Source organism: Etheostoma spectabile, chromosome 4 (genome assembly GCF_008692095.1).
Source record: "Etheostoma spectabile isolate EspeVRDwgs_2016 chromosome 4, UIUC_Espe_1.0, whole genome shotgun sequence".
NCBI classification, from domain to species: Eukaryota; Metazoa; Chordata; class Actinopteri; order Perciformes; family Percidae; genus Etheostoma; species Etheostoma spectabile.
In genome coordinates this window covers 22422073-22446565 of record NC_045736.1, presented here as the reverse complement: position 1 = coordinate 22446565, position 24493 = coordinate 22422073, and the positions used below count along the sequence as shown (strand labels likewise).

The following is a 24493-nucleotide window of genomic DNA, read 5'->3' as shown; positions in this document are numbered from 1 at the left end:
TGGGTCTGCAGCCACTTAGAGACATTTTCTAAACGTCGGCAGTCATGACACAGCAAACCGATCTTCAGCAGACAGATCTTGAGAAAATGACGAGACATTTAGCTCAGGTTCATGTTTGTTCAATCCTTGTAGAACAACCTACAATTTGAACAAATTGTTAAATATTGTGCAAATCTGCTTTTGAGATTCAAGTCCATTTCCCAACATTGTGTCCGTTTATACCTTCATGCGTCACGACTTGAGTGACTCATGTGTGGATCACTGCAGAGAAATCTTGCAGGGAGTTTTCTTGGGTATTTTTTTGATGACAGCGTACTTAATGGTAGCCGTTATATTTCAACACCTACAAACATTATATAGAAGAGTTGTTTCATCTTTGATGTTCTAAAACTGGTTTAAATTCAGTCACTGTCCATAGATGTTCTATGAAGACGCAGAGACAAGACATTCAATAACTTGTATTACTCACTAACAAAAGTTTAATTAGTATTGATTCTCAGCAACTAAACCTCATTTCAGTCTTGACACGCTGTTTGACAGCTTTAGCCAACCATTTGGGTGTGAGTGCCACGGCATTTGAAGGACCGTGTGTGCTGAGAGCAGTTCAGAAGATTTTTGATGAGCCTCGTGATTGCACTGGTTTACATTTCATTCGGAGAGGGACGTTGAACGGAAAGTAGCTCGATCCCAGTTGGGTTCAATCAACTTGGAAGAAAAAAAAACATCAAAGCAAGGCCATAGACAGAGACAGTGAATTATATGAGGTTGTATTTACATAACAGGCTAAGTCGACTTCAGGATTAACTGGAATTAGAATTGGGTCTTATTGGTTTGAGACAGTGGAGGGATAGGAGAGTCATTGTTGCTGGGGCTAATCTCGGGAGCTGCCGCTTACCTTTAGCGAAAGCGTGGCTCCGTGCCACCATCATGGAAAAAATGAGCTAACAAAGCGAGTAGGCCTACAGGAATGTCATGGCATATAGAAGAACAGAAGGGGAGAGAAAAGAGAGGGAGAATGGGAGAAGAATAAGAAAAGGGGAAAAGAAAAGGAGAAGAAAGGAGAGGGAGAAGGGGGAAAAAAGTGAGGCTGTCCAAACAGAACCAGATGCAGGAGTGTGGAGGCTCGTTTGATCTCTGTCCTCATAGGCTGATTGATGTTGCACATTTCATTTCCTTGTCAGAGTCTTGACATAATGTTTCACTAAACACTCGGGCCCTGCTCTCGTCTTTGTTTTATTTCCACGGGGGTCATAATTAACCCTTTCTGGAGCTGAAAATAGATCATACGCATATTAATATATATCAATATATATGGGCTTACACACACACACACACACACACACACACACACACAGTGGTGCTTGGATATCAAAGAAGACCAATGCATTGTCTGTTTCTGTCTCTACAACACATGGTTTTGTCCTGAATGAAATACTGCACTGAAGAGCGGCCATGTTGAAACTTTTGAAGTTCTCCAGGAAAAAAAAACAAGGAAAACTGTTTCTTTACGTCCATAATGCAGTCAATTCAATTACCGTCATCCACCAAAAGGTCGAAGCACTGCAATGACGTGCTCAGCTCAGGAGCGCGGCAGTGTGACCAATCATAAATGATGTGTTTGGAAATCCACGCTGGCTTGACAAAAGGAACTAATCATTAAATTCCTCCTCGCCTTCACCTCAGGATTTTCTTCACCCTCCTGGATGCCGTTATTGATGTTTGCTCACAGCACACTACACCCTCCTCCACTGCTCCTCCACCCCTTACCCACCCGTCCATGGCTCCATCCCTCCCGAGGAGCCCATGGTGGCACAAAAGCAGACATCTGGGACCCATTTCCCCCCTGGAGAAGCCCTTCCTGTGGGGTATCCACTTAGAGGGGTTCAGGAGGAGCGTGGTGGGGGGACTGGAGGGCTGAAGGTGCATGGCATGTGGGGGATGGTGGTGATGGGACTGGGTGGAGTGAGGTGTGTGTGTGTGGGGGGGGGGGGGGGGTGCTTGCAAAATGATGAGGACAAGAGGTGTGGATGATAAGCAAATCTAATGCAAAATGTATAAGGGTGGGAAAAAGGTTCAATGGTCAAAGTTTGACCCCCATTGAATCATACCTGCCTTTTCAAGATGATGACTAGATAAATTAAAGAAATAGTTTAGCAAACTGGAGAAACACACTAATTTACTTCAGTTGTCAAAATGATAAGATTGATATCACTTTCATGTCTATTTGTTAAATATGAAGCTGGATTTCATAGCTGCATAGCTTAGCCTAGCTTAGCATAAAGACTAGAGACAGATGGAAACTGTTGGCCTGGCTCTGTCCTAAGGTAGGCTACAAAACCAGCCTGCCAGTACCTCTTAAACTCAGTAGCAAATTAACATTTTTGTATCTTGTTCAAACCTCACAAATGTATAGGTAGTAGTCTACATCCTTGACAGTCCACTTCAAGGATTGCTTTGGTATTGCAGGAAATTCTGCTGGTTGCATGTCTTTTGCAGATTTCCATTTCCTTCGGCTTTCTTTTTTGTTTGAATTTTAAACTCCAGTAGATTTATGAAGACTATGGTTAACAGCTCCTCAGATTTCTGCAGGGTAAATTCAGACAGCTAGCTAGACTATCTGTCAAATCTGAGTTTTTTCTTGCATGACTATTTTGCAGCTGCTCCGGCCGGAGCTTAGCTCCACCCAAGACAATTGTGATTGGTTTAAAGAAATGCCAATAAACCAGAACACGTTGCAATGCTCTATGGAGTAGCCGGACCCTCCTTCACTCCGCAGCGTGTGGAAGGTTTGGGAAAGCGAGACTAAATAGGTAGGTTGATTTGTCACTTTAGGACAGTGTCAGGCTAGCTGTTTTGTCACAAATCCAATTTATAAAAAGAGTCTACACAAAGCGGAGCTTGTAAGAAGTTGCCCACAAAGGAACTTAAACACATTTACAGAGACTATGTCTTATTAGATATTCTAATTAATGTAACTAATACACCAATAGCCCCAAAAAATTAGCACCTCACTATGAATGAAATCACATGTGTTGACAAAGTTGGAGCAGTTTTGATTATTTTACATGAGAGAGATGCGTTGTTTTTGTCTGTGGTCCTCTTGGCTCATATGGAAGAAAGATGAAATAGGCCTACATCTGTCCACAATTCACAGTATTTGAATCAAAATGGGACAGTTGTTGGGCTGTTCGCACATGTTGCCAGGCCACTGTCAATCAAGTCACACTACACCAACACAGTCCTGATGAAGCAGATCTGCTAGGTTTTTATTTGTTAAAATCTTCATAAATATTTTTTTTTTGTTCACGTTTTTTATTTGAGTGTTGCTTATTCACTCATGAGAATTGTGAATAAGTTGTATAATAATATGTTTTCAGGGACTTTAAAGTGCTTAGAAATAGAATATACAGTTCCATAACAACAGGCAACCTACATCTGCCGATGAAGCTCATGTACGATTCAAAGTTACAGAAGATCAATTAAATGGACCTTGATGTGTTTAGTCAAATATTTATAGGTACCTTTGTTTTTCAAATATAAAAGTGAAATCATGCATTAAAAACACTTCCCTCCCGCGCTGCGTGCAAGCCTGTATTATTCTTGTTTAGTTGTGACTTATCTTCTCGTCTTAGGCCGTAATTTATCATAATATTTAGTACTCAAGCTTCCTTCAAATGTCCTTGCTTTCATGTGTAATTTAGCCAATATCCTGCTCTGGCTCTGATTACAGTCTTTAAGTGCTGGGGTTCATCCATGGCACATTACAAACAGTCCCAGTGGAGCTCACAGCTGAGCTGGGGTTACAGCATGCTGGGCTGGTGTACGCTGAGCAGCAGGTTGGGCTGGATAAAGCCTTGTGTGGCTTATTCTGGGACATCCAGGGAAAACGCCGTGTGGGATAGTAAGGAGCATCCGTGTGTGTAGTTGAGACAAATGTCAATACCACTCACTAATAAGGCACTCTTTATGAAGGGCTTTTAAGTGGTAAAAGCTTTATAAATCAAAGTTATAATGTATTGATAAGAACAAATGTAGGGTTGCCAGGTTGTGGAAACCTCCTTCTCTTTTGTAATAATTAAGTTATAGCTAAATGTATAGGTAATTATTAAAAAATTACCTTTTCCAGAAAGTAAATGGTTATATCAGTCAAAACCTGGCAACCCAAAAGTTGTTATTTTTAATGACTTTAACATTCATATAAGGCAGCGATGGAGAACGTGAGTCCTAGACTCAGACTCCAGTCCGACTTGAGTTGATATTCTCTGGACCCAGGACTCGACTCAGACTCTTCTTTGGTGACTCGGATTTAGACTCGGATTCGAATATTGGGAACTCAAGAGTGGACTCTGACTCAATAATTGGTGACTCAGCTACAACTCTGATTTAAGGCATTACTAAGTTACTTGTCAAAGGTAAATAAACCATTAGTTAGTAGAACATATAATACCTTCACGAATGGTACCTCATTTAAAAAGTGGAAGCCAAGTTTTTTTAAAGAAATTTGTCAGTGTTTCCACACACTTGGCAAACAAGCAAGTGGTAGATATCACATGAAATGTTTTAGGATTTGAGGCTAGATGTGTGTGTGCATTTGTGTGAGTGGGAAGGTTTGCTTGAATGTTGCATCACATCATGTCCTTATGTGCACACAGCAGGTCATATGATCTCCATGTGTATGCGATAATGTGGTACAAGGGCAACAGAAAAACACAAGAACAGCTGGACAGTAACTTCTATAGTGGATGAAAAGGAATCCGATCTTTGCATTTCTATCAAACTCGTTACCGCACATGACAAATTGCAAAACCACTGCTTTTCAGTTAATAATGCTGACTGATCAGCTAGGGAGAAAGACACTGACGTGAGCACTAGACTATATATAGCAAATAGTCACATGAAAAGTCTTTTTTTTGCTGCTGAGTGCGCTATTCAAATTCAATGTTTTAGGTTCACTTTCTTTGCAAACACTAATAAGACTCTCGATGAGTCTGCATAACAGAGCTGACCATGTGGTCGCTTGGTTTGGTAAAATCCTGTTTCAGCCTGAACTTCAGAAAGTAGCAATAAAGCTACAAGACTGCTGCTTACAGGAGAACTTTGTACAAAACTTGTGAACCTGAATGCTTACAGCAAAATAAAAGTAGTCTATGTGAAAAAAAAAACTGCATATTCACACAAATGCAAACCTGTGTACTCACACCGAGGCAATAGAAAGAAAGTTATGAAAATCAGACAAATGTGGATCAAATCTTCTCTTGTTTTGATGGGCTAAGTACAATGAGCTCTCTTCTCAGTTGCCACTGTAGTAAATCTGAATATCTTATTGTAAGGGCTATTGAACACCTTTAGTCTATCTCCAAGCTTGGCTTCTTGTTCGAAAACCAAAAAACCCACCCCACAAATCAGTTTGAACATCATGTCTTCAGATAAGGAGCCTGTCAGGGAGTCAAACAATCTCACACTTCAAATACTGGTTACTGGAAGCAGTGTCACCAAGGATCTCTGGGATTAGGCATTATCACGCATCCACTCCTGTCAAACTCGCAGAGAAGCACTGCCTGCAAGGTAGAGAGGAATGCTGTGTTTCTACAACAGAGCTATTGCATTAGAAACATCAACAGGGCCAGCTTCAAAGGGGTAGCGCCTTCACATTGAATCAATCCTCACTTCCATTAGATTAGATGAATTTACCGAAGTTACATTGTGCTAACGTTTCTTTATGGGTTCTCAAATCCCTCGCTCTGGTTCTGGTTCCCCCTGTGAAGCCACTTCAAACAGCCTCTGCCATGGCATATCCCTTTGTGCTCTAAAACAGCAAATATGTGTCTCTCTAAAATGTTTCAGATGCGAGCTCGCAGTGGTCCCAGAGGCACAGACAGCATCACACACAGAAAACTCAGATTCAGGGGAGGGATAAAAACTAAGGTAGGGCATGTGCTGTTAACAGGCAGGTCTGCAGGGAGAGTTTGAATGACTGATGAGTGATGAGAGAAGCTGATAAATATAACAGAGAAAAAGAAAAAAAAAGAAAAAGCAGATAGTGTGGGAGAAATCCTGCAGCAGTAAATCAGAGTGGTAATAAGTAGAGGCGGAAGGGGAGGGGGGCTGCAAAGGTCTGGAAACATGTGTTTCAGTTTGTAAATAAAACAGTAAATTGCTATGGATATTGCTTAAATATCTGTGGGCTTTTGTACCTCGCTTTGCGGAAGTTCCTCGGAAATCATTCTGGGACTGCCTTCTTAAAATGCCAAAGCGGATTCTTAATGTCAAAGAGGCCATCTGGTTCTCGACCAATTCAAGATGTTTGCTTTTCATTTAACGTTTTTCCTCCTGACGCTTCTTTTTTTAGATCAAATGCTTCATTTTTTGTATCATTTATACCAATGGTCGGATTTCACAATCAAACAGCCAGCACGCATCACAGACATGAGTCAGCTGTGAATCCCTGTTCAACTTTTGCTGGAAAGTAACTAAGTACTTTTACTCAAGTACAATTTTGAGGTAGGCTACTTGTACTTTATTTGCATTTTATGGTACTTTGTACCTCTACCCCACTACCTATCAGAAGGAAATATTAAATGTTTTTACTCCTTTCCATTCATCAGACAAATATTTTACAGGCTACAGAACATACGATCAACCTATAACATATGATGCGTGTGGTATAGATGAAACTTTCCAATATTATATAAAGTAGTTAAAATGTCAACATTAAAATGCTGCTTTTACACCAGTAATATTAATCCAGCATTACAATATATATTTTTCCACCTAAGAAGTGCTTTTCACTTCGACAGCCTACTTTTCATACATATAGTTTCTAACATACTTGTACTTAAACTGAAGTAATATTCTGAATGCATGACTTCAACTTTAATGAAGATTTTAGTAGCATGACATTGCTGAAGATTGCAATACTTCTTTCATCACTGCCATAAATAAATTACAGACCACACTAAAAGGGTCAGATACAAATGATCAAATGCAAACAAAGTTCCTTCATTCACAATTTTACTTAAGCCAAAGTACTGGAAGCAAAAGTACTGTACAGAAGTATTACCAATATAATCTAGCCTAATGAAGGTGTCAAAAGTAAAAGTACTCCTTATGCAGAATGGCCCCTGTCAGTGTTGTAACATTATGTATGTCAGCATTTTAATGTTGCAGTTGGTAAAGAAACCTAATTTTGAATACTCTACGCTGTTGGGTAGTTTTATCCATGTTTTGGATGTCAAATATAAATCTGAACACAGTAACTAAAGCTGTCAAATAAATGTAGAAGAGCAAAAAGTAAACCAACTCCCTCTGAGAAGTTATGGTGTAGAATGTATAACAAAAATATCCACATGAGATACAAGTATAAATGTACATGAACAACTACTTTGATTATATAATATCCTATAAATATATACTATAAAGAACCAGTATGCTTGTGTCCTTTTCAAATACTTGAATTTGGTCATCATCTGCTGTACAGGAGTGCATGTGTGCAATACAAGGGAATCATTTCAGGTTGTTTGTTATAGAATTTGATTCAGCTGCTGTTGCTCTTTAGTATACAGGATGTTTAGGATGGTTGTGTTATATGAATGTATAAACCTTTTGTTTCCAGTCTCACCACACTCTGCCAGACTGCCAGTCAACACTTGAAACAACTTCCTTCCTTGATTTGGGTAGAAAGGAGTCCCATAATTGAATAAAACGAGACCCTTCCCTCTCTTTACATACCGCACAAACACACACACACATACACACTTACACAGACACACACACACACGTTTTACAGGCTGGTGTATAAACTTAATAGGACGCATTTGGTTCCAAAGCCCCCAGCTTGCTCAGTGGAAAGTGAGCCGGATTGTTTTTCAGTTTCTTAATGTCGAAGTTTATAACGGCCAGATAAAAAATGTTGCCATGGTGATTTAACCACAACATCGCAATTACCTTGATGCAATGAGACTCTTGGGGCTTACAAACAAACCAGTGTAATGCAATTAACATATAAGTACCACCAAAAATGTCCTTAAAACACAGTGGAAGGATGCAGGAAAGCAACAAAGTGAGTGAAATAATGATAGTGGCTTCTTGAGGATCAAAGCTACCGATACTTCTAGTAAATAATGAAACACCAAGCCACATTCACTTTCCTTTACACTTAGTTTTTCCTTACCGGCTGCAGGATTCAAGAGACACATTTCTCCACCAGATATAGTCCAGAAAACTATTACTTAATAAGTTATAACGCATCAAACACTGATAGGATTGCATAGCATATTTCAGTCACATATTTTTCACATCAACTTCAAAGTTCTTCTATCAGGCGGCTGCCTTAACAAAATCATATACTTAAAATTCTCGGAACCCACCCCCCAAACCTTCCCTTTGAGGGGTAAAATAAAAATGTGGATGGATGGAATAATTGCCTGACTTCAAAGTGCAGATCATAGTCTTGCATTTGCTGTTGTGATTGCAATGCTGTGCTTTTTTTTTCTTCATAAATGTGGCTCGGGTGGGTGGGAAAAGTGGTTCATTCCTCTCATGGCGCAAATCCCACTCTAATGCCCAGCACTGACCCTCCTGACCCAGGCTTAGTAGGAAGAAGGATGTGGAGCACCTTCAATCTGCCTGTGACATTTTCTCATGTTATATGAAAGTGACAAGACTTATAAAGAAAATAATACATTTACTGTTTGCTGCTGTTAATTCCTTTGCAAACCACAAAGGAATTAAATGTTTTGGAGAAATAGAAACTGTGAAAAACACATTCCTTAAAAAACTCCTTTAAAACAAAGAGGACACAAGAGGAGGAACAGTCATCAGCCTAACATGTCTATTTCCAGATCTTTTAGTGAAGACACATCGATGCACAGGGGATGTCAAAAAACATATTTTATTAACTTGACTCTCAGACACATTCTTATCCAAATACACACTCCTACATTCAGTCACCTCATACATGTGGCTACACAATGCCATTCTTCTTTTCTAACACGATAATGTGCAGAACATATACAGCAAAATAATCTCAATAAGCTACAATATAATGTCATAAATGGTTCCGATGAGGACAATGCTATGTAAAGCAACATGCATGCACATTAGTACTGTCCCTACTGTCACACATTAAAGCCATTACTGAGTGCCAATTTCACTCTTGCACTTACCTTCGTTACACTGATAAAAAATAAAATACAAAAAAACATTCTTTACATTAAAATGCCCCTTTATGACTAATAAATATATCAAACCAGGACATGTGGTGCTTATTACGTGATTGCATTCATGTGGATGCTGCAGGATTTTAGGTGACCTGCCCCCTGTAAGACCACGACACAGTCTGTTAAAGCGCTGCTTTGATGTCAATCATGTATTCACCATTGGATGGTTGCATTGGGATGTGCAGATTTTTATCATCTCTCCGCTGTATGTGCAACTCTTCATCATTCATTGAACAAGAAAAAATATATAATAAGATGTAAGTCGGGTCAAGCACATACTGTACATGGTGTGAACAGTTGGGAGGACGGCACCATCTAGTGGCTACAGCATGAAAATACAATAGTAATTCATAGCACAGCAATTCCCTTCACTGAGTCATGAAAAACAATACCATATTTTAGATTTAGTCAATAGCGAATATGCATGACTAAGGAGGGTGCTGAGGAAATGAAAATGGAAAATTTATCATAGGATCATATAAAATAGGGCTTGATTTGTCTGTAAAGTGGCAAAGTCAGTAACAAATCCTGCACACATATTAAAGAAGGAGGTGGTTTGGGCCAAGAAGTCAAAGGAGTAACCAGAATTAGGGTCCTCATCCACAACACAAAGTATTTCAACTTCTTCTCTGATTTCTCTTTAAATGTCCTTCATCACCTTTGGACTCTCAGGCTGGGAAGCCAGTACAGCAAGTGTACTCCAAAGTCTGTGTGGTCACTGCGAGATGTTTTTAAATACCCTTAGAAGTCACTGAGGATGCTGATATCAGCAAACTCTTTGCGGTAGCGGTGAGCAGCCAAGACAAGCAGGAAGGACCATTTCAGGCTCATGAAGCTCCACACACAGGACAGGTAGAGACTTCGAGGGTCAGTCAGGGCTGTGGGAGGGAGACACAGACCATGGCAATTAATCAGCTGCTGGAACAGCCTACACTTTTTTGCACAGGCTTTCACAAGATGTTGGAACATGGCTGCAGGGATTTGCTCCCATTAGGCCACAAGTGCATCAGTGAGGTTGGCAATTGATGTTGGGTAATAAGGCCTGGGCCCATACTTGCATACACTTTATAAATTACACAGGAGTAAAAACAAGTTCTTCCCAGAAAAACACAAATTAGACGCATTTATCAAGTGACTTAATCATACTTACTGCAAAATGAGTATCCTTAGAGAACAAGTGATCTCATGTATCTGTCATGATGTCGCCATGGCAGTCAGTTTGTTCTCCTTGTTTTGCGTGCCTTGTCTGTTTCCCCTCATGGTTTTCCCCCTTCCTGTGCCATCTGTAAGCTGTGGCCGTGGCTTAGCTGGCAGTGGGCGCCAGGTGAAGCTCATTGCCCAATCACCCTGCGGCAGTATTTAGGATTGTACAGTCTACTAGAGCGGTATAGTGGCACTCCTGGCTCCCTGTGTGTCGGGTGTTGAGGCTTGTGTAGCTCATGTGTTCTCTCTTGTTGCAGCCTGCCTTGCTTACTCATGCTCACGCTTCCCGTTTGCCTGCCTGCTTCCCCGTTCACTCAATGCTGATTACTAGGATTGGATTCAGCCTTGAATTGTTTGTCGGACTCTGGAAGATTCCTCACCACTTGGTCAGTATCACCAAGTTACTGGGCACGCTCTGGAGCGAACACTGCACCCACCACTCAGCACTGGATCTCCTCAACACCCCCCCCCTCCTGTTGTCACCTGCACATTTGTTTATAGTTTCACAAATTAATTCACATTATCATATACCCCGTCATCTGCTTTTGTGTCCAACCTCCAGTGCCGTTCTGTAACAGTATCCTCTGAGCGAGAAATGTCAATCCGAGATAAGGATTTACCCTACATCTGCCATATAAGTCTTAGACAGTAGTAAGACATTTATTTTTGTAATATACTTGATATCTAGAGCAGGGGTCTTCAATAGGGGTTCCGGAACCCCAAGGGGGTCCTCAGAATCAAAGCAGGGGGGCCTCCAAATTATTGTCAAGTCTTAACATGAACCTATAAATGTTATTATTAATATAAATGCCCCACTGCTTACTGGCATTTAGGCAGTCATTGAGGCCATCAACAGATGCAGTTAATCCTAAGGATTCACTGTGATGTTTAACATTAAAACATTTATAAAATTGTGCCAACAATTTAAAGAGTTTAGTATTACATGCAAAAACAAAAGTATGTAGTGTGTGTGTGTGTGTGTGTGTGTGTGTGTGTGTGTGTATATGGCTTTAGGCTGCTCTTCTGGTTATTGTAGGGACAGTTTATTATCTAACTTCTTTTTATACAAAACATATGTAGTAGGTGGTCCCTGCTCTATTTCTCTTTTAGTTAAGGGGTCCTTGGTTTAAAAATTCTTTATGACCCCTTATCTAGAGTATCAATTAATGTGACATTAGGGATACAATGAAAAGGTTTGAAAAGTGAAGAAGAAAAAAAAATCAATTCCAGCTTTATTCTTGTTTGAACAACTCATAAATGTAAATGTTCAAATCACATGAAAATAAAAAGGCTACACTACCTTATTTCTAAATTATACAGATTATCATTCACATGTCTCAGAAGGCAGGGGGTCAAATCTGTTTCTGTACTGCAGCCATGTAGGACACCTCTGAAACTCTCTTAAAAGGTCCTATATTGTTAAAAATGAGAATTCCATGTCTTGGGATCATAAAGCAGGTTGAGGTGCTATTTAAATACTGTGAAAGTATCAAATGGCTCAAGATTTGTTACAGTTCAAAGATAAACTATGTATATATGTCAGAGTGCAACGCCTCTCATTTCAGTTATTGTTTTTGTTACATAGCTCTGGATTTAAGCAACAGATTGCACACAGCCTACATTCAGAAACTCTTCCATACGGTTGTGATGTCACAATGGCTGCAATGACGGTGCAGAGACTCAAAGTGCAGATGAGAAAGACCCAGAAATGCTGACCAGATCAGAGCAGTCCAGGCTTTTCTGGGAGGAAGGCTTTAAGAAACAGACACTAAAACAGTGCGTTTCAGACGAAGAGTAAAAACAGGTATATCTATAGACAGACAGTATGAGAAAAACAATGTATATTCTGAACATTAAAGCATGTAAACATGTTGTAGAAACCCAAAATACAAGTATGAACATGAAAATTTGCACGATATGGGACCTTTTAAATTTTAGAGCATTTTTGACTTGTAATCAATGTGATAAATGGCTTTTATTCCTAAGATTGAGAGTAGAAATAAAAGGTAAAAAAAAAGGTTTTATCTTTTACTTATGTCCCTTTTAGCAGTTTGATAATGCAGACCAAAGCAACAAAAAAGTATGAAACAGATACAGCAATTTTTCAATTTAGTAGCGTTGAGGAATAAAAATGATCTGCAAGTTGCATTTGGTTTAGAGGACTGACTTTCTGACCACTGGAGAAACTTGCGCCACAAATTTCCCTCAGGGCTGTCAAAGGCCATTCTGGGAATTGTAGGAAATCTTCACATGATGTAAACTTGTGGTTCCAGAGTGGAAACACCAAACTCCATTAGGACTCAGTCATCTGACTCTTCTTTCAGTTATGTCATTTTAATTTGTCCTTCATGATGCATCTTTTAGTATCTTTGATTATAGTGATTATTTACATTATTGCAAGCTTCAAGATGCAATATGTAATACTGACAGCTAGTGTTTAAAATAGTTACTGCAGTACAAATTCAAAATACTGGAGAGAGCCATCTCCCCCGCCCCCTCCTCCCCAGACTCAAAGTTTACGGAGGTTGCCAGGCTGAGGCCGCAGCATCCACAACACTGTTGCTAGACGCTTGTCTCTATATAGCCAGACATTCCTCCACAGCCCGGCGGAGTAGCTAACGTTAGATGCTGGCTATATTGACAGTCCTGAAAGCCTGTGCTCATGCGGAGCTATGTTCCCAACTGATAGGCACACTTTTTCGGCTTAGAATTACAGTAGTAACCGCTAAAAACACAACAACCTCGCTGTCCTCTCCGCCCGATGGACAGACCCACTTCCTTGGCTTAGAATTACAGTAGGAACTGCTAAATGTTCCACAACCTCGCCGTCCTTTTCCACCCGACTGGAATACAAACTTTATTGTCTTTGAATTACGGCAACAATCGCTAAACACAATGCTAACTCACGGTCCTCTCTTCCCAATTTACAGCCCCCTCTATTGGCTTAAAATAACTCACCATTGTCGGCTATGGCCGCTGAAAAGGCTACACGTTGTAAACAGCCGTTGACCCCGTTAATTTGTTTGCTGCTTTCATGGCTGTACTAACGTTGCAGCTGTGGCGAGCTGGGTTTATGTTTTTACAGGTAAATCTGTAAATACAACAACTGATTATACCATACCACAGTGCATAAACACATTTGGTCAAGACCAGCATACACATAAATTATGTGAGACAGGAAAGTGATTTAGAAGTACTTACACTCCTTGTTGTTGATGGCAATTGATAGGAAAGTGATGAAGGCCACGACTGCTAACAGAGAAAAGAAGACCCCGATGAAGAAAAAGAACTTGAGGCCCTTTAGCCAGGTCCTCCAGTAGTCCTGCAGGTACATGACGTGAGTGATCAGGGTCCAAAGTGCCAGCACACCTGAGGGACAAACACAATAATATGAGGTTTAAACCTAATAATCACAAATTTAACTAAATACATACAGTCTTCTAAAATGTCTTGAGCACATTAGTGGCACCATCTAAATCCAAATTCTGATGTATGCGTGTAAAGTATACAATGGGCTGCAACATGCAAAACCATTTTTAAGACAACACTCTCATATCTGATGTTAACTGCTCATACGTAACAGCCATTGACCTGAGTTTGTATGGTCAGTGGTAGGAAGAATGAGTATGCATTTTCAGACACATCATGACACAGCATTATGCCAATTGCCAAGTAAAAAAATCTTTCTACTTCTGTCTTCATGTTTCCCTTTTTTGTATGTTTTTTTTTTGTTTTTTTACAGCCACTGATGTGATTCCCAGCCACATGTAACAGTAATCCCAACTTTTCACCAACCAGTAACCACAACTCTCACGTCTGAAACTTTAACAGAAGGAACTAGCCAATCAATCTGACAGCATCTCCAGTGTGTGTTTCTAGTAAAGGTCGGGTGCACATTGTTGAATGCAGAGTGAACACACATTTCAGAATACTGTGATGATAGACATGTTAATGCATCATGTGTAATTTTGTTGGGGGGAAATGTTATGTCAATCATCAAAGCAGGAATGGAACAACTTGTAGCAAGTTCCCATTTGGAAAATGAAAATGCAGATTCCGGGAGTGTGTCCACATCTCAGATACCAGTAATATTTTATACTGGGGCCAATTTTTGCATGGGAATGTGATTAAGTGCGTGTATGCAGGTCACTAATCGTAGTTGTGTGAAAGTATGAGGACAATAATACACCTGTTCTTCAATAAAAAATAAAAAAAATAAATTAGAAAAGAGTCCAGTCAAGTTGGTTTGATCTTTGGCAACACGTGTTATGGTTTAAGTACCACTAAAATTAATCACAGCACATCCTGTGACGATAAGTTCAAAGGTTATAGGTATGGACTGGCAAATATCAACAATGGCTCAAAGTTCAGCTCTATGGAAACAACACTTTAAAAAACAAAAATTGCTTAATTGTGCATAAAGCCAACGATTCTATCTTTTTTTGGGTTGAACAGGGTCAAATGTTGTCATTTATAAAATTGCAAATGTGTGCTCAATGTCACAATATAAACTGAAATTAACTTGCAAACACTTGAAATAAATGTCAACCAACAGCTGCCTGAAAGGTGTGAAAAAAAAGTGTTGTTAAATACATGCTTTAAAGAATAGTAAAATTATTATTAGGTTCAGGTGATTTATGTGGGATGACAAAAAAAAAAAAAGAGTGTATAAAACTTTTTATTATCACAAAAAAAAACGGCCACAGTATTCCACTAATAATGTGTGAAATGTATTGTGTGGCCCATGTTTTTATATTTCGGCACTTCTCATCTCCAATGGGACAGTTTTTTTTATTATTATTATTATTCCTAAAGTGACCTTTGCCTAATTCAGGTCAAACGTGGACCCCTAAAAGCCAAGCTGAAACATGTCAGTTAAAAATAAACATCTGCTGCAGAATATACTGCCCTGATTTCAAAAATATTAATAATTTGACTTGACTGTTGCTCAGTTGATCTCTACTCTTCAAAAACTCGTTTGAGCTGTGATATCTGTCTGATATCGGCTCATTTCGCAATCCGTAGGTTAAGTAACTGACACCTTCATCCCGAGGAAGAGGTCACATGGTGGTTCAACTGAAGACTGGAATAACAACTTGCACATGACCCGTGGAGACCTGTGGTTTACTTTAACACACGTTAAAAGGAAAATGCATTGTTGTTACAGACGAACACACTGTTTACCTGCCAGTCCTCCCATGGCTGCAGTCCACGGCTGTTTGAACGCGATGTTCCACACCAAGAAAGCAGAAAACCCCATGAGCATACCAAACGCTGCATAGCCGATACCAATATATGTTTTATTAACAGCCATTTTCACAAAACAAATGCTGTTGTAAGTAGGGACACAGGCTCGACGAGACGCGAGACGAGAACCGAGTGAGTTTGTCTGTGTGTGAGTGAAAGCAGCGAGCTGGTAATTTCAAAACAACTGCATCCGGTTGCTCTGCAAATGGGCGTAAGAAGACCAAACGTGACTTTGTGTTTTACTGACTAATGATTGTTGTCTCACTCAAACACACACACACACACATGCGCGCGTGGGATAGCGTTTCTGATGAGACTTGTATTTTTTCCTGTCCAGCTGCACACACAAAAAATGTTTCAGTCTACGTCATCTGATTCTAACCAGAAAGCCCAGCACCTACCTCACATAGTGAGTGAACGCAGCGCCCCCTTCAGGAGCAGAGGACATATAAAGACATGTCAACTCCCCGCATCGAACGTGACGGGAATGGCTGCAGCCTGGAGCGTCCCATGTCATGCCGTCCCGTCTCTTGTCGTTTCGTCTCATGCCGAGGTGTGTCCAACGGTAAAATGGAGTCACGAGTGAATTCGTCACCACGTTTGTTGCAATCAACTGAAAAACGTTTTAAAAAAAACAACTGTTAAACAATTTTGCCATACATGTAGTTTGCTCATTTTCAAAAATAAAAGCTCGCATCTGGAATAAAATATTAGACTAGTATTTTATTCCAGATGCGAGCTTTAATTTTGAAAAGTAGAAGCTCGGGGACGGGACCAGCGGGATGGCAGAAGGATTTTTTTAAATTTGCTTATAATCTGCATTTATTTTATAGACAGACATATGTTTTTTAAGTATTTTATTCATAGCATGATAATCACTGCAAGCTTATTTTGTTCCAGGTGCGAGCTTTTATTTTGAAAAGTAGAAGCTCGGAGATGGCACCAGGCGGGACTGCATGACGTGGGACGCTCCAGGCCGCAGCCATACACTCTTGCATGGAACAGGAACCCAAACAGAACATTTGGGTTAAGACTAGAGAATACTAGAGTATTTAAAAGTAGTGACACAGACTTAAAGCTACAGTGCACAACTATTATATATTGCCTCCGTTACAGTCAAGCCACTGCCAAATGAGATGATACAAAAGCTAATCAAGCCTGTCAGGTCAACAAAACTTTCTCTATTTCTCAGTATGGCTATGTTTACAAAATGTAGTCCAGCGATATTCGCGTGCAGATGCTCTAGGGCCGGTTGTGCAAAATATTTAATCTGGATCAAAATTATTCGGATTTGGAAATCCCATTTTTTGCTATTCAGGATCAGGTAATCTGTCTTACTTTTATGCCGGTTTTTCAAAGCTACATTGGACTGGATCACCCTGATCCAGATACACAGTTTTCAAGATTACCAAATCCGGATTACCAGTGCTCTAAATAGGACAACATATCACAATGTGGGCTACCAGCTACGTACAGAACAGGTAGAAGAGCCAAGATGGGGTCACTGTAAGTGTTTAGTTTGAGACAAAACACAAAAATAACTCCCATTTCCATTCAAAATTTCTTTTATGACCCCTCATCTGAGCCACTACAAATAAAAAACTAATATACATTAACAAATACATTGTGGAAATTTTTGAAAACGTCTTATAAAAAAAAAAAAGTTAAAATTGAAGTAGTAGTAGTAGTAGTAGAATGTTCAGGGTTCTTCTTCATCTAAGGAGGAAAGACCAGAAATTTGTACTAGATTGTTTCCTTGAAATTAATATACGGTGATGAATGAGATATATATTATTATTTTGAATTTTTTTTTGTTATTTAAATCTGTTTGGGGGATTGTTTCATGAGGACAATATACTTTTATTTTATTTTTTACTTTACTAAACTTAACTAAGGTTAATAAACAAGTCAAGTGCAAAATATAAAAAGTATATACACTAAATGATACAAATGTATTATTTGACCAATTTAAAGTTTTCGTGCTGGAATCCACCTTGAAATCCTACCCCGTTGGGATCAGGATAATCCTGTGTTTTTGGATCAAAGTTATCCAAATCCTACTGGCAAGTTTTGAACAACACAAACTGAAGGTTTGATCCAGATTAAAACTAGGATTGGATTCCGTGATCTAATCAGATTTCAGGTTCCTTCTTTCAACAACCCATTTTCAAGATTTGATCCAATCCGATAACCAAAATCCGATTAGTTTACCTTTGAACTGGCCCCTAGTGATGTGTTGAGGACAAGAGAACATAATAATATAATCACCTCTTTGAAGAGTCCATTATGTTTTTTAAGCCTCTGTGTCCTCCTTGATTTCATGGGATCAACGCTACTATAACTGTGCTGAGGAGGGGTGGGGGTGGTGCGCAATCACCAAAGGCTTGCATCATGTGGGTGGATGCACCGACAGTGTTACTGTCATTACTTAGAATTTGTCATGGAGGCAACAGAAACTACAAACTACAGCTTTAATGTGGTTAGATGCAAGAATTTTGATTTGTAAACATTCAAACCTGCTTAACAACATTAAGTTGTGCTCTGTTTAAGAATGTTTACTTTATCCCTGGATTAAGCACTTATTTTGCTTTGAAAGTCAATTAAATTTCCCATTTTAAGCTGTGGTACTTGTACTTTGAAATATAACTGAACAAAACAAAACACTAAAATACTAGTGCTCAAACAACTAGAAAATGCATCTTTTGATGAGGAAAATGTGTTCGCTGATGAAACTGTGCAGTATCTAGGACCTATTATGTTTTTTCTTTATATTCTGTCATATCAATAAAGTTACAATGTGAGATGTTTATATTAAACGTGGCAAAAACACAGTTATCTAATGTAAAAGTAATCCCTGTGAACAAAAACCTTGGGTTTCAGACCGTTCTGAAAACTGCTTCCAACAGTTTTTTCTACTCTCAGCTCAAACTGAGACAGTTTGTGATAGATTTCATTATTTGGTCAACTGCTCCAGGCACGTTAACTACAGTGTTTCCACAACACTGCTATATGTAGCTACATGCTAATGTCAGGGAAAGCTGTAATCATGGTTGCAGATGTCAATTTCGGATCATATTCCTGCTGGAACATGTCCAGTTGTAAAGGTTTTGGTTCAGACGCCTTTTGGGTTTTTACGGTAAAAAGGGGGCCATACTCTGTAACAATTATCATACCAACTGCGATCAAGGACAGTTGGTACAGATGTGGAAGTGTGGGGGGAGGGTACAGTGGCGCTACAGTGGAGCATCTAAGACTTCCTTTAACACGTGGACGGCTATTTTCAAACGGACATTTCAAACTCTCCGTTTTCAAAAATAACATTGTGCACACCTGTAAGTTTTCAGAAAGGTATTCAGTTGCATCACTGTATATATGCCGTCAAGAGCATGCCAAACCTGTAGGTGGCAGTGTAACCAGAAGCTCAAGCCCATGTTGGCCAATCAGAATCCCCAAAATAATAACAGCAGCAATTAATCACTTCCGCGGCTGCCTAAACCTCCCTTTGTCTCAGTTTACATGCAAACGTGCAAACAAAGATTTCAAAAATCTCCACTCTAGCCGGAAGTTTTTAGCAGACTTGTTTTTCGAGGCAAATTCTCTGTTTGCATGTAAACAAAGGGCACAAACGAAGAGAATTGTCTCCGTTTCTCAAAATAATGTACGTGTGAACAGGGCCTAAGATGAGGGTGAATACAGGTCCAGCAACTATGGGCAGTATGAGAAAAACAAAGTTTTCTAAAAAGTTGTAAAAGTTAGAAGAGCAGACTTTCAACTATTCAGCTTGAAGTCATGTTCAGTTTCCGAACTCCAGCAACATTTACCATTTATTGTGCTTGGTAGTCTCTTGAAATTCCCCATAAGTGTCAACATTTGAAAAAAATGCTTTGTTTGACAAATCAACAATAAAAAAAATAAAGTACAAAAACATTAATCTGCAACAATTTTAGTAATCGATCAACCAAGTACGTACATCTTTTTAAGAAAAAAATACCAAATATCCCCTTGTTCTGGTTTCTCAAACGTATAGATTTGCTGGTTTTCTAAGTCTTGCAGGATATTAAACCATCAGACGTAATCCATGTGAGCTTGGCCTCTGGAAAACTGAGGTAAATATGTTTCACCTTTTTCTGACCTTCTGTGGACTAAATTATTAATATAATAATCAAGTAAATGAACAGCAGATAAACAAAAGCAATAGTACAAAAAATAGCCTTTACAGTAGGTGCAGCCCTAGAACAGGGCCCCTTTGGAGAGTAGCAAGAGTGGTAAACATGTCAAATATAACTCAACTTTAGTTTCAAATTGCATACGATGTGTGTCATTTCAAAGTAAAAGAAATACAAAAGATCCAAAAATTGAACAGAACATTAGCAGTCAGAAAAGATCACATTCAAGTAGTTTACAATCTCTTAAAACTTACAACTAAGGACCTGAGGGGAACAGCAAGTAGAGTCTGACAGCAGTGTGATGATGCTCAAACATCTGTTAGATCACTTACAGCAGATGTGGCAGGTAGAATTGGAAAAAGAAATCATCCAACTTCTTCTTCATGACCTTGATAATAACCAAGTCTCTGTAGATGCGTTGAACCAGTATGTCATTTCTGGAAAACACCAACAGATCACACCACTCTGTGCCCGTCACCATCATCTCTCCTTGGATGTGCCAGTAGTGCGAGTGGCTCCTCTTCAGTTGCAAGACTCCATCCTGGCAGGACAGGAACCCACAGTCGATGAAGCTCGGAAACCTGATGCATTTGACATGCACCAGCCCAAAACTGTCTTTCTCCTTGGGGTCGTACGCCAACCCGTCAGGCAGCGCCCCCAGCCACGGAGCATTCGGATGCACAACCAAACCGCAGGGGGACCAGTTGACACACAAACGGTTACAATATTCCCGAAGTGCCTCAGCCTTCATTTGCTTTTCTTTCTGTGTTGCCTTGCACATGGACAAATCTTTCTGCATCTTGAGTATCAGGAGCTTTTCATTGCACCATCCTGGTTTAAGTTCGCAGATCTCCCTAAAATGACTGGTCAGGCGCAGCTTGCGCAGCTCATTTGCTGCCTCCTCGCAGCCACGTGTGGAGTGCTCCAGACGGCGTGCTGCCTCCCAGGTGATTTGCATGACTTCCATATGTTCACGCTCTTTGGCACTGAGGCTAGGAGAACCCAAGACTGGCTCCAGTTTGTGATCACTCAGGGGAAGCAGCGGTCGAGGGGGAGTATTGTCATGAGTCTTGTAATCCTGACCTGATGGCACTGGAAACTGGTAGGACAGGGGGGAACCTTTAGGGACTTTGCCAAAAGCACAGTCCACTAATTCCACATTCTCAGTGAGGCCCATTTTGGTTATCAGAGGCTTCTTGTCATCCGGAAAATCCTTGAAGGCGTCTGTGAGCCTTGCCAAAAAGGCCTTGCAGTCAGTTGGGGCAGGAATGACACACTGTTGGGCCACCATCCTGTGTAAAGCAGGTTCACACTATTTGCTATAAAATAATACAAATAAAACAATAACAACTAAAATTGCAGTCATTTAGCAGTTTGAGATTCTTACCTTGGTAATTCGAGCATGGTTTTCTGCAGGGACCTCTTTGGCGTCTTCCAATTTTTTTTTTTTTTTTTTTTAAACCAAGAAAAGAAAAACTTGTTATTTAATGCTTCAACTGTTTAAATTAAACCAGGCTTGCAATGTAAACAAGGACATCTTCGGACCTAGAAACTCTATCCATCATTTGTGGCAGTCCCATTTGAAGAGTTTGGTTGGTTTAAAGGTCCCATGACATGGTGCTTTTTGGATGCTTTTACATAAACCTTACTGGTCCCCTAATACTGCCTCTGAAGTCTCTTTCCCAAAATTCCGCCTCTGTGCCAATTTAAAGCCGCTAGCGCCAGTCTCACAGTAAGCTTTACTTAGGATATGCCATTTCTGTGTTTGTAGCTTTAAATGCTATTGAGGAGAGAAGGGAGGGCAAGGTGGAGTCTGGGGGTGTGACCTTGACCAACTGCCATGCTTTGCTTGTTTTCACGCCATGATGTCTCTCTCTGGCTCATGGGCAGGCCAAATTCTCTTGGCGGGCAAAGCAGAGAAAGGAGAGGTAACCTTGCCCCTTATGATATAAGGTGGAGAGATTCCAGACTGGCCCATCTGAGCTTTCATTTTCTCAAAGGCAGAGCAGGATACCCATAACTCGGTTTCCACCTATCACAACTTTTAGCCACTGGGAGACTATAGGCAGGCTGGGGGAACTCATCATAATGTTAAAAAACTTTAAAGTGAAATGTTCACGCCATGGGACCTTTAATGTACACACTGAAACAAGGGAATAGTTTGAGAAAAAAGCTCAATTTATCCTGAGTTAGTTTCAGGGAAGAGGCAAATCGTGATTTCTTGGTTTAGGAACTGCTTATGCAAATTTCAAAAATTGAACTTGCTAAATTTAAGACAAGTGTTAAGCTAGTTGATGAACTGCGGGGTTTAATGGTCGTGACACACCAACCCGATAATCGGCCGTCAGACAGTCTGGCGAGGTCGGTGACTCGAGTTTGTTTGATGTGGCCGACCTAACATGCTCAGTCGGAAGGCGGGCATTGCCGCAGTCAAGAAGCCGCCAAGACAGTCTGGCTTTGAATTTCCGGAGAAACCAGACCCACGTGAAGCGTTCATCCAATCAGCTTCCGGTTTTAACTTTTGGGCGACAATACATATTAGCGCTGTTGTTATGGAGACGTATTACAGCTCGTCGCTTCAGTGTGTTCCGAGGCACTTTTTTGACCAACCCGGGGAGACTGATCAGTCAGACTGCTTTTTTTTGCCGACGGTCAGCCGTCTGGTAGGTGTGTCAGTTCCTTAAGAGTGATCTCTGGAAGCTCTATTATTAAAAACTGAAAACATCAACTTAAAATTCACTCAATTTACAGTAATAGAAACAGGAAAAAAGCAACTCTTTGCATTTGTGTGGTTTTTAGCAGCAACTATGCTGTATTTGTGTGCTTGGAAATTAATACTTTTTAGGCGTTGACTGATCAATGAGTCGCTTAATCATTTCAGCACTAACATGAACCGACTAGCCAAACCTTCGCTCTGTATTTAAGCCGGTCAGGGGCAGCATTGGAACAGTGTTTCTGATAAAAGTTCAATGACTACATCATTTTTGCTTTCATCTTTTTAAAAATATCTATGCTCCAGCAGGCTCAACTTTTAACAAATGCAATGACAAAGTGCTTTAAAATCAAGGATGTGGCGGTATTTGATGACTGACTGGTGACACGGATGTAAGAAATGGATTTTTGAATACATAACAAAGCTTCTCCAGCCCGTCAGATCTATGGGGTGTAGGGCATTAAAACAAGCTTACCATTAATCTTTCCCTTGACTTTATATCACTTGAGCTATCTTCGCTTCTAGATAGAAGCGGGAAATCTGTGAGTCTCTCTGAGTCTGATGCACAACAGTCCTCATCTTCATTAGCTGAGGGTATATCATGTTCTTGGGGTTCCCGACTTTCCCTTGAGCTTTCTTTGGTCCTGGATAGCTGTGGGAAATCTGTGATTCTCTCTGAGTCCGATTCAAAACAGTCCTTATCTTCACCAGTTGAGAGAGTGTCTGGAGAAACGGGGTTGTACTCAATCACTTTCACGTGGAGTGAGTCTGCAATGCAGAGCATTCTTGCATCTTCTTCTTCTGGGTCATTTTTCACACAATCTGGGGCAATAAAGAGTTCAGCTTCCCCCGGCCCATGCTGTTGCTCTGTTTCCCAACTTATGTCAAATTCAATTTCCTCTTCTTTGGGTGTTTTAGACAACAGCTCTGATTTTTCCAAGTCCACCCTAGTGTTGATGTCAGGGGGCTGCTCTCTGACATCTGTTGTTGCTCCAGTGTATTGGTTACTAACATCTATTGTGGGGGGGAAAAGGAAAACACCCATGCTTAATAACTGTAACGTTACATCTCTTGCTACACTTTGGTTATAAAAATGATACAGCTACAGTAGTGGCCCCTTGAATCTGTATTTCTTTGAGACAACTTTGCTTTTGTCTATTCTTTCTTTGATCATACCGATATCTTTTATTGCACTCAGGTGCGAGACTAGTCATGCTATACTATATACTATATTGCTAGAGCAACATAAACTAAGATAGCTAATTTTCAAGCTTATGCAATTCACACTGCTGCAACCTACTTCAACAAAGAATGTGACATTATAGTATCTCAAGTTATTCTGTTCAGAGATTATCAAAGGCGACAAACCTATCCTGGGTAACTTTATCTCGGGATTGATGACCATGTGCAGTACATTCCGCAGGCGTTTGTTTTCCTCGTAGTACGCCTCCACAATAGTTTCAATCTCTCCAAATATCTCCACAGCCACGGTCGTAAATCGTTCAGTTAAAAAGCCCCTAAGATTCTGTAGTTTGGTGTTCGACATCTTGAACACGTAGCTAGCTATGTACTTATTAGTGTTAGAGTTTGAGGAATGCGAACGGAGCGCGCGGAACCTCAAAAAACTAAAATTAACCGGAACATGAAAAAAAGACTTCCGCTGGGAAACGCCTTCTTCTTTAAAAACGGTTGGCATTCAATTTGTTACATGAGCGCCCAAATAATGACGCTTGTCAGTGGATGTGTTCTGTCAATGATGTGTACCTATATGATTAAGCATCAATTTAGTCTCGCATTGCCAGCCCTATCTCCGCATTCAGATCTATCACCACAGCGCTGAAGACCAGCTAGACATCAATCAATACAATTCAATATAACCATTTCCATGAATTTTGGGGGCTTTCATAACACTATCACATAGCTAGTAATTAGCCACATGGGCTAGT

General features: G+C 40.1%; 2 protein-coding genes across 2 annotated transcripts; both read right to left on the bottom strand.

Annotated features, from left to right (window-relative positions):
• Positions 1–9611: 9611 nt before the first annotated feature.
• slc48a1b (solute carrier family 48 member 1b) lies at positions 9612–15919 on the bottom strand. The gene is made up of 3 exons (XM_032513832.1): positions 15606–15919; positions 13623–13790; positions 9612–10096 (listed from the first exon to the last, which is right to left on the bottom strand). The coding sequence occupies exons 1-3, from the start codon at positions 15733–15735 to the stop codon at positions 9960–9962; spliced, it is 435 nt and encodes a 144-aa protein (XP_032369723.1). The 5' UTR covers positions 15736–15919; the 3' UTR covers positions 9612–9959.
• A 3552-nt stretch (positions 15920–19471) lies between these two features.
• LOC116688049 (uncharacterized) lies at positions 19472–24224 on the bottom strand. The gene is made up of 4 exons (XM_032513827.1): positions 23916–24224; positions 23023–23561; positions 21222–21265; positions 19472–21126 (listed from the first exon to the last, which is right to left on the bottom strand). Exons 1-4 carry the CDS (start codon positions 24091–24093, stop codon positions 20163–20165), a joined length of 1725 nt encoding a protein of 574 aa, XP_032369718.1. The 5' UTR covers positions 24094–24224; the 3' UTR covers positions 19472–20162.
• Between the last annotated feature and the right edge of the window lie 269 nt (positions 24225–24493).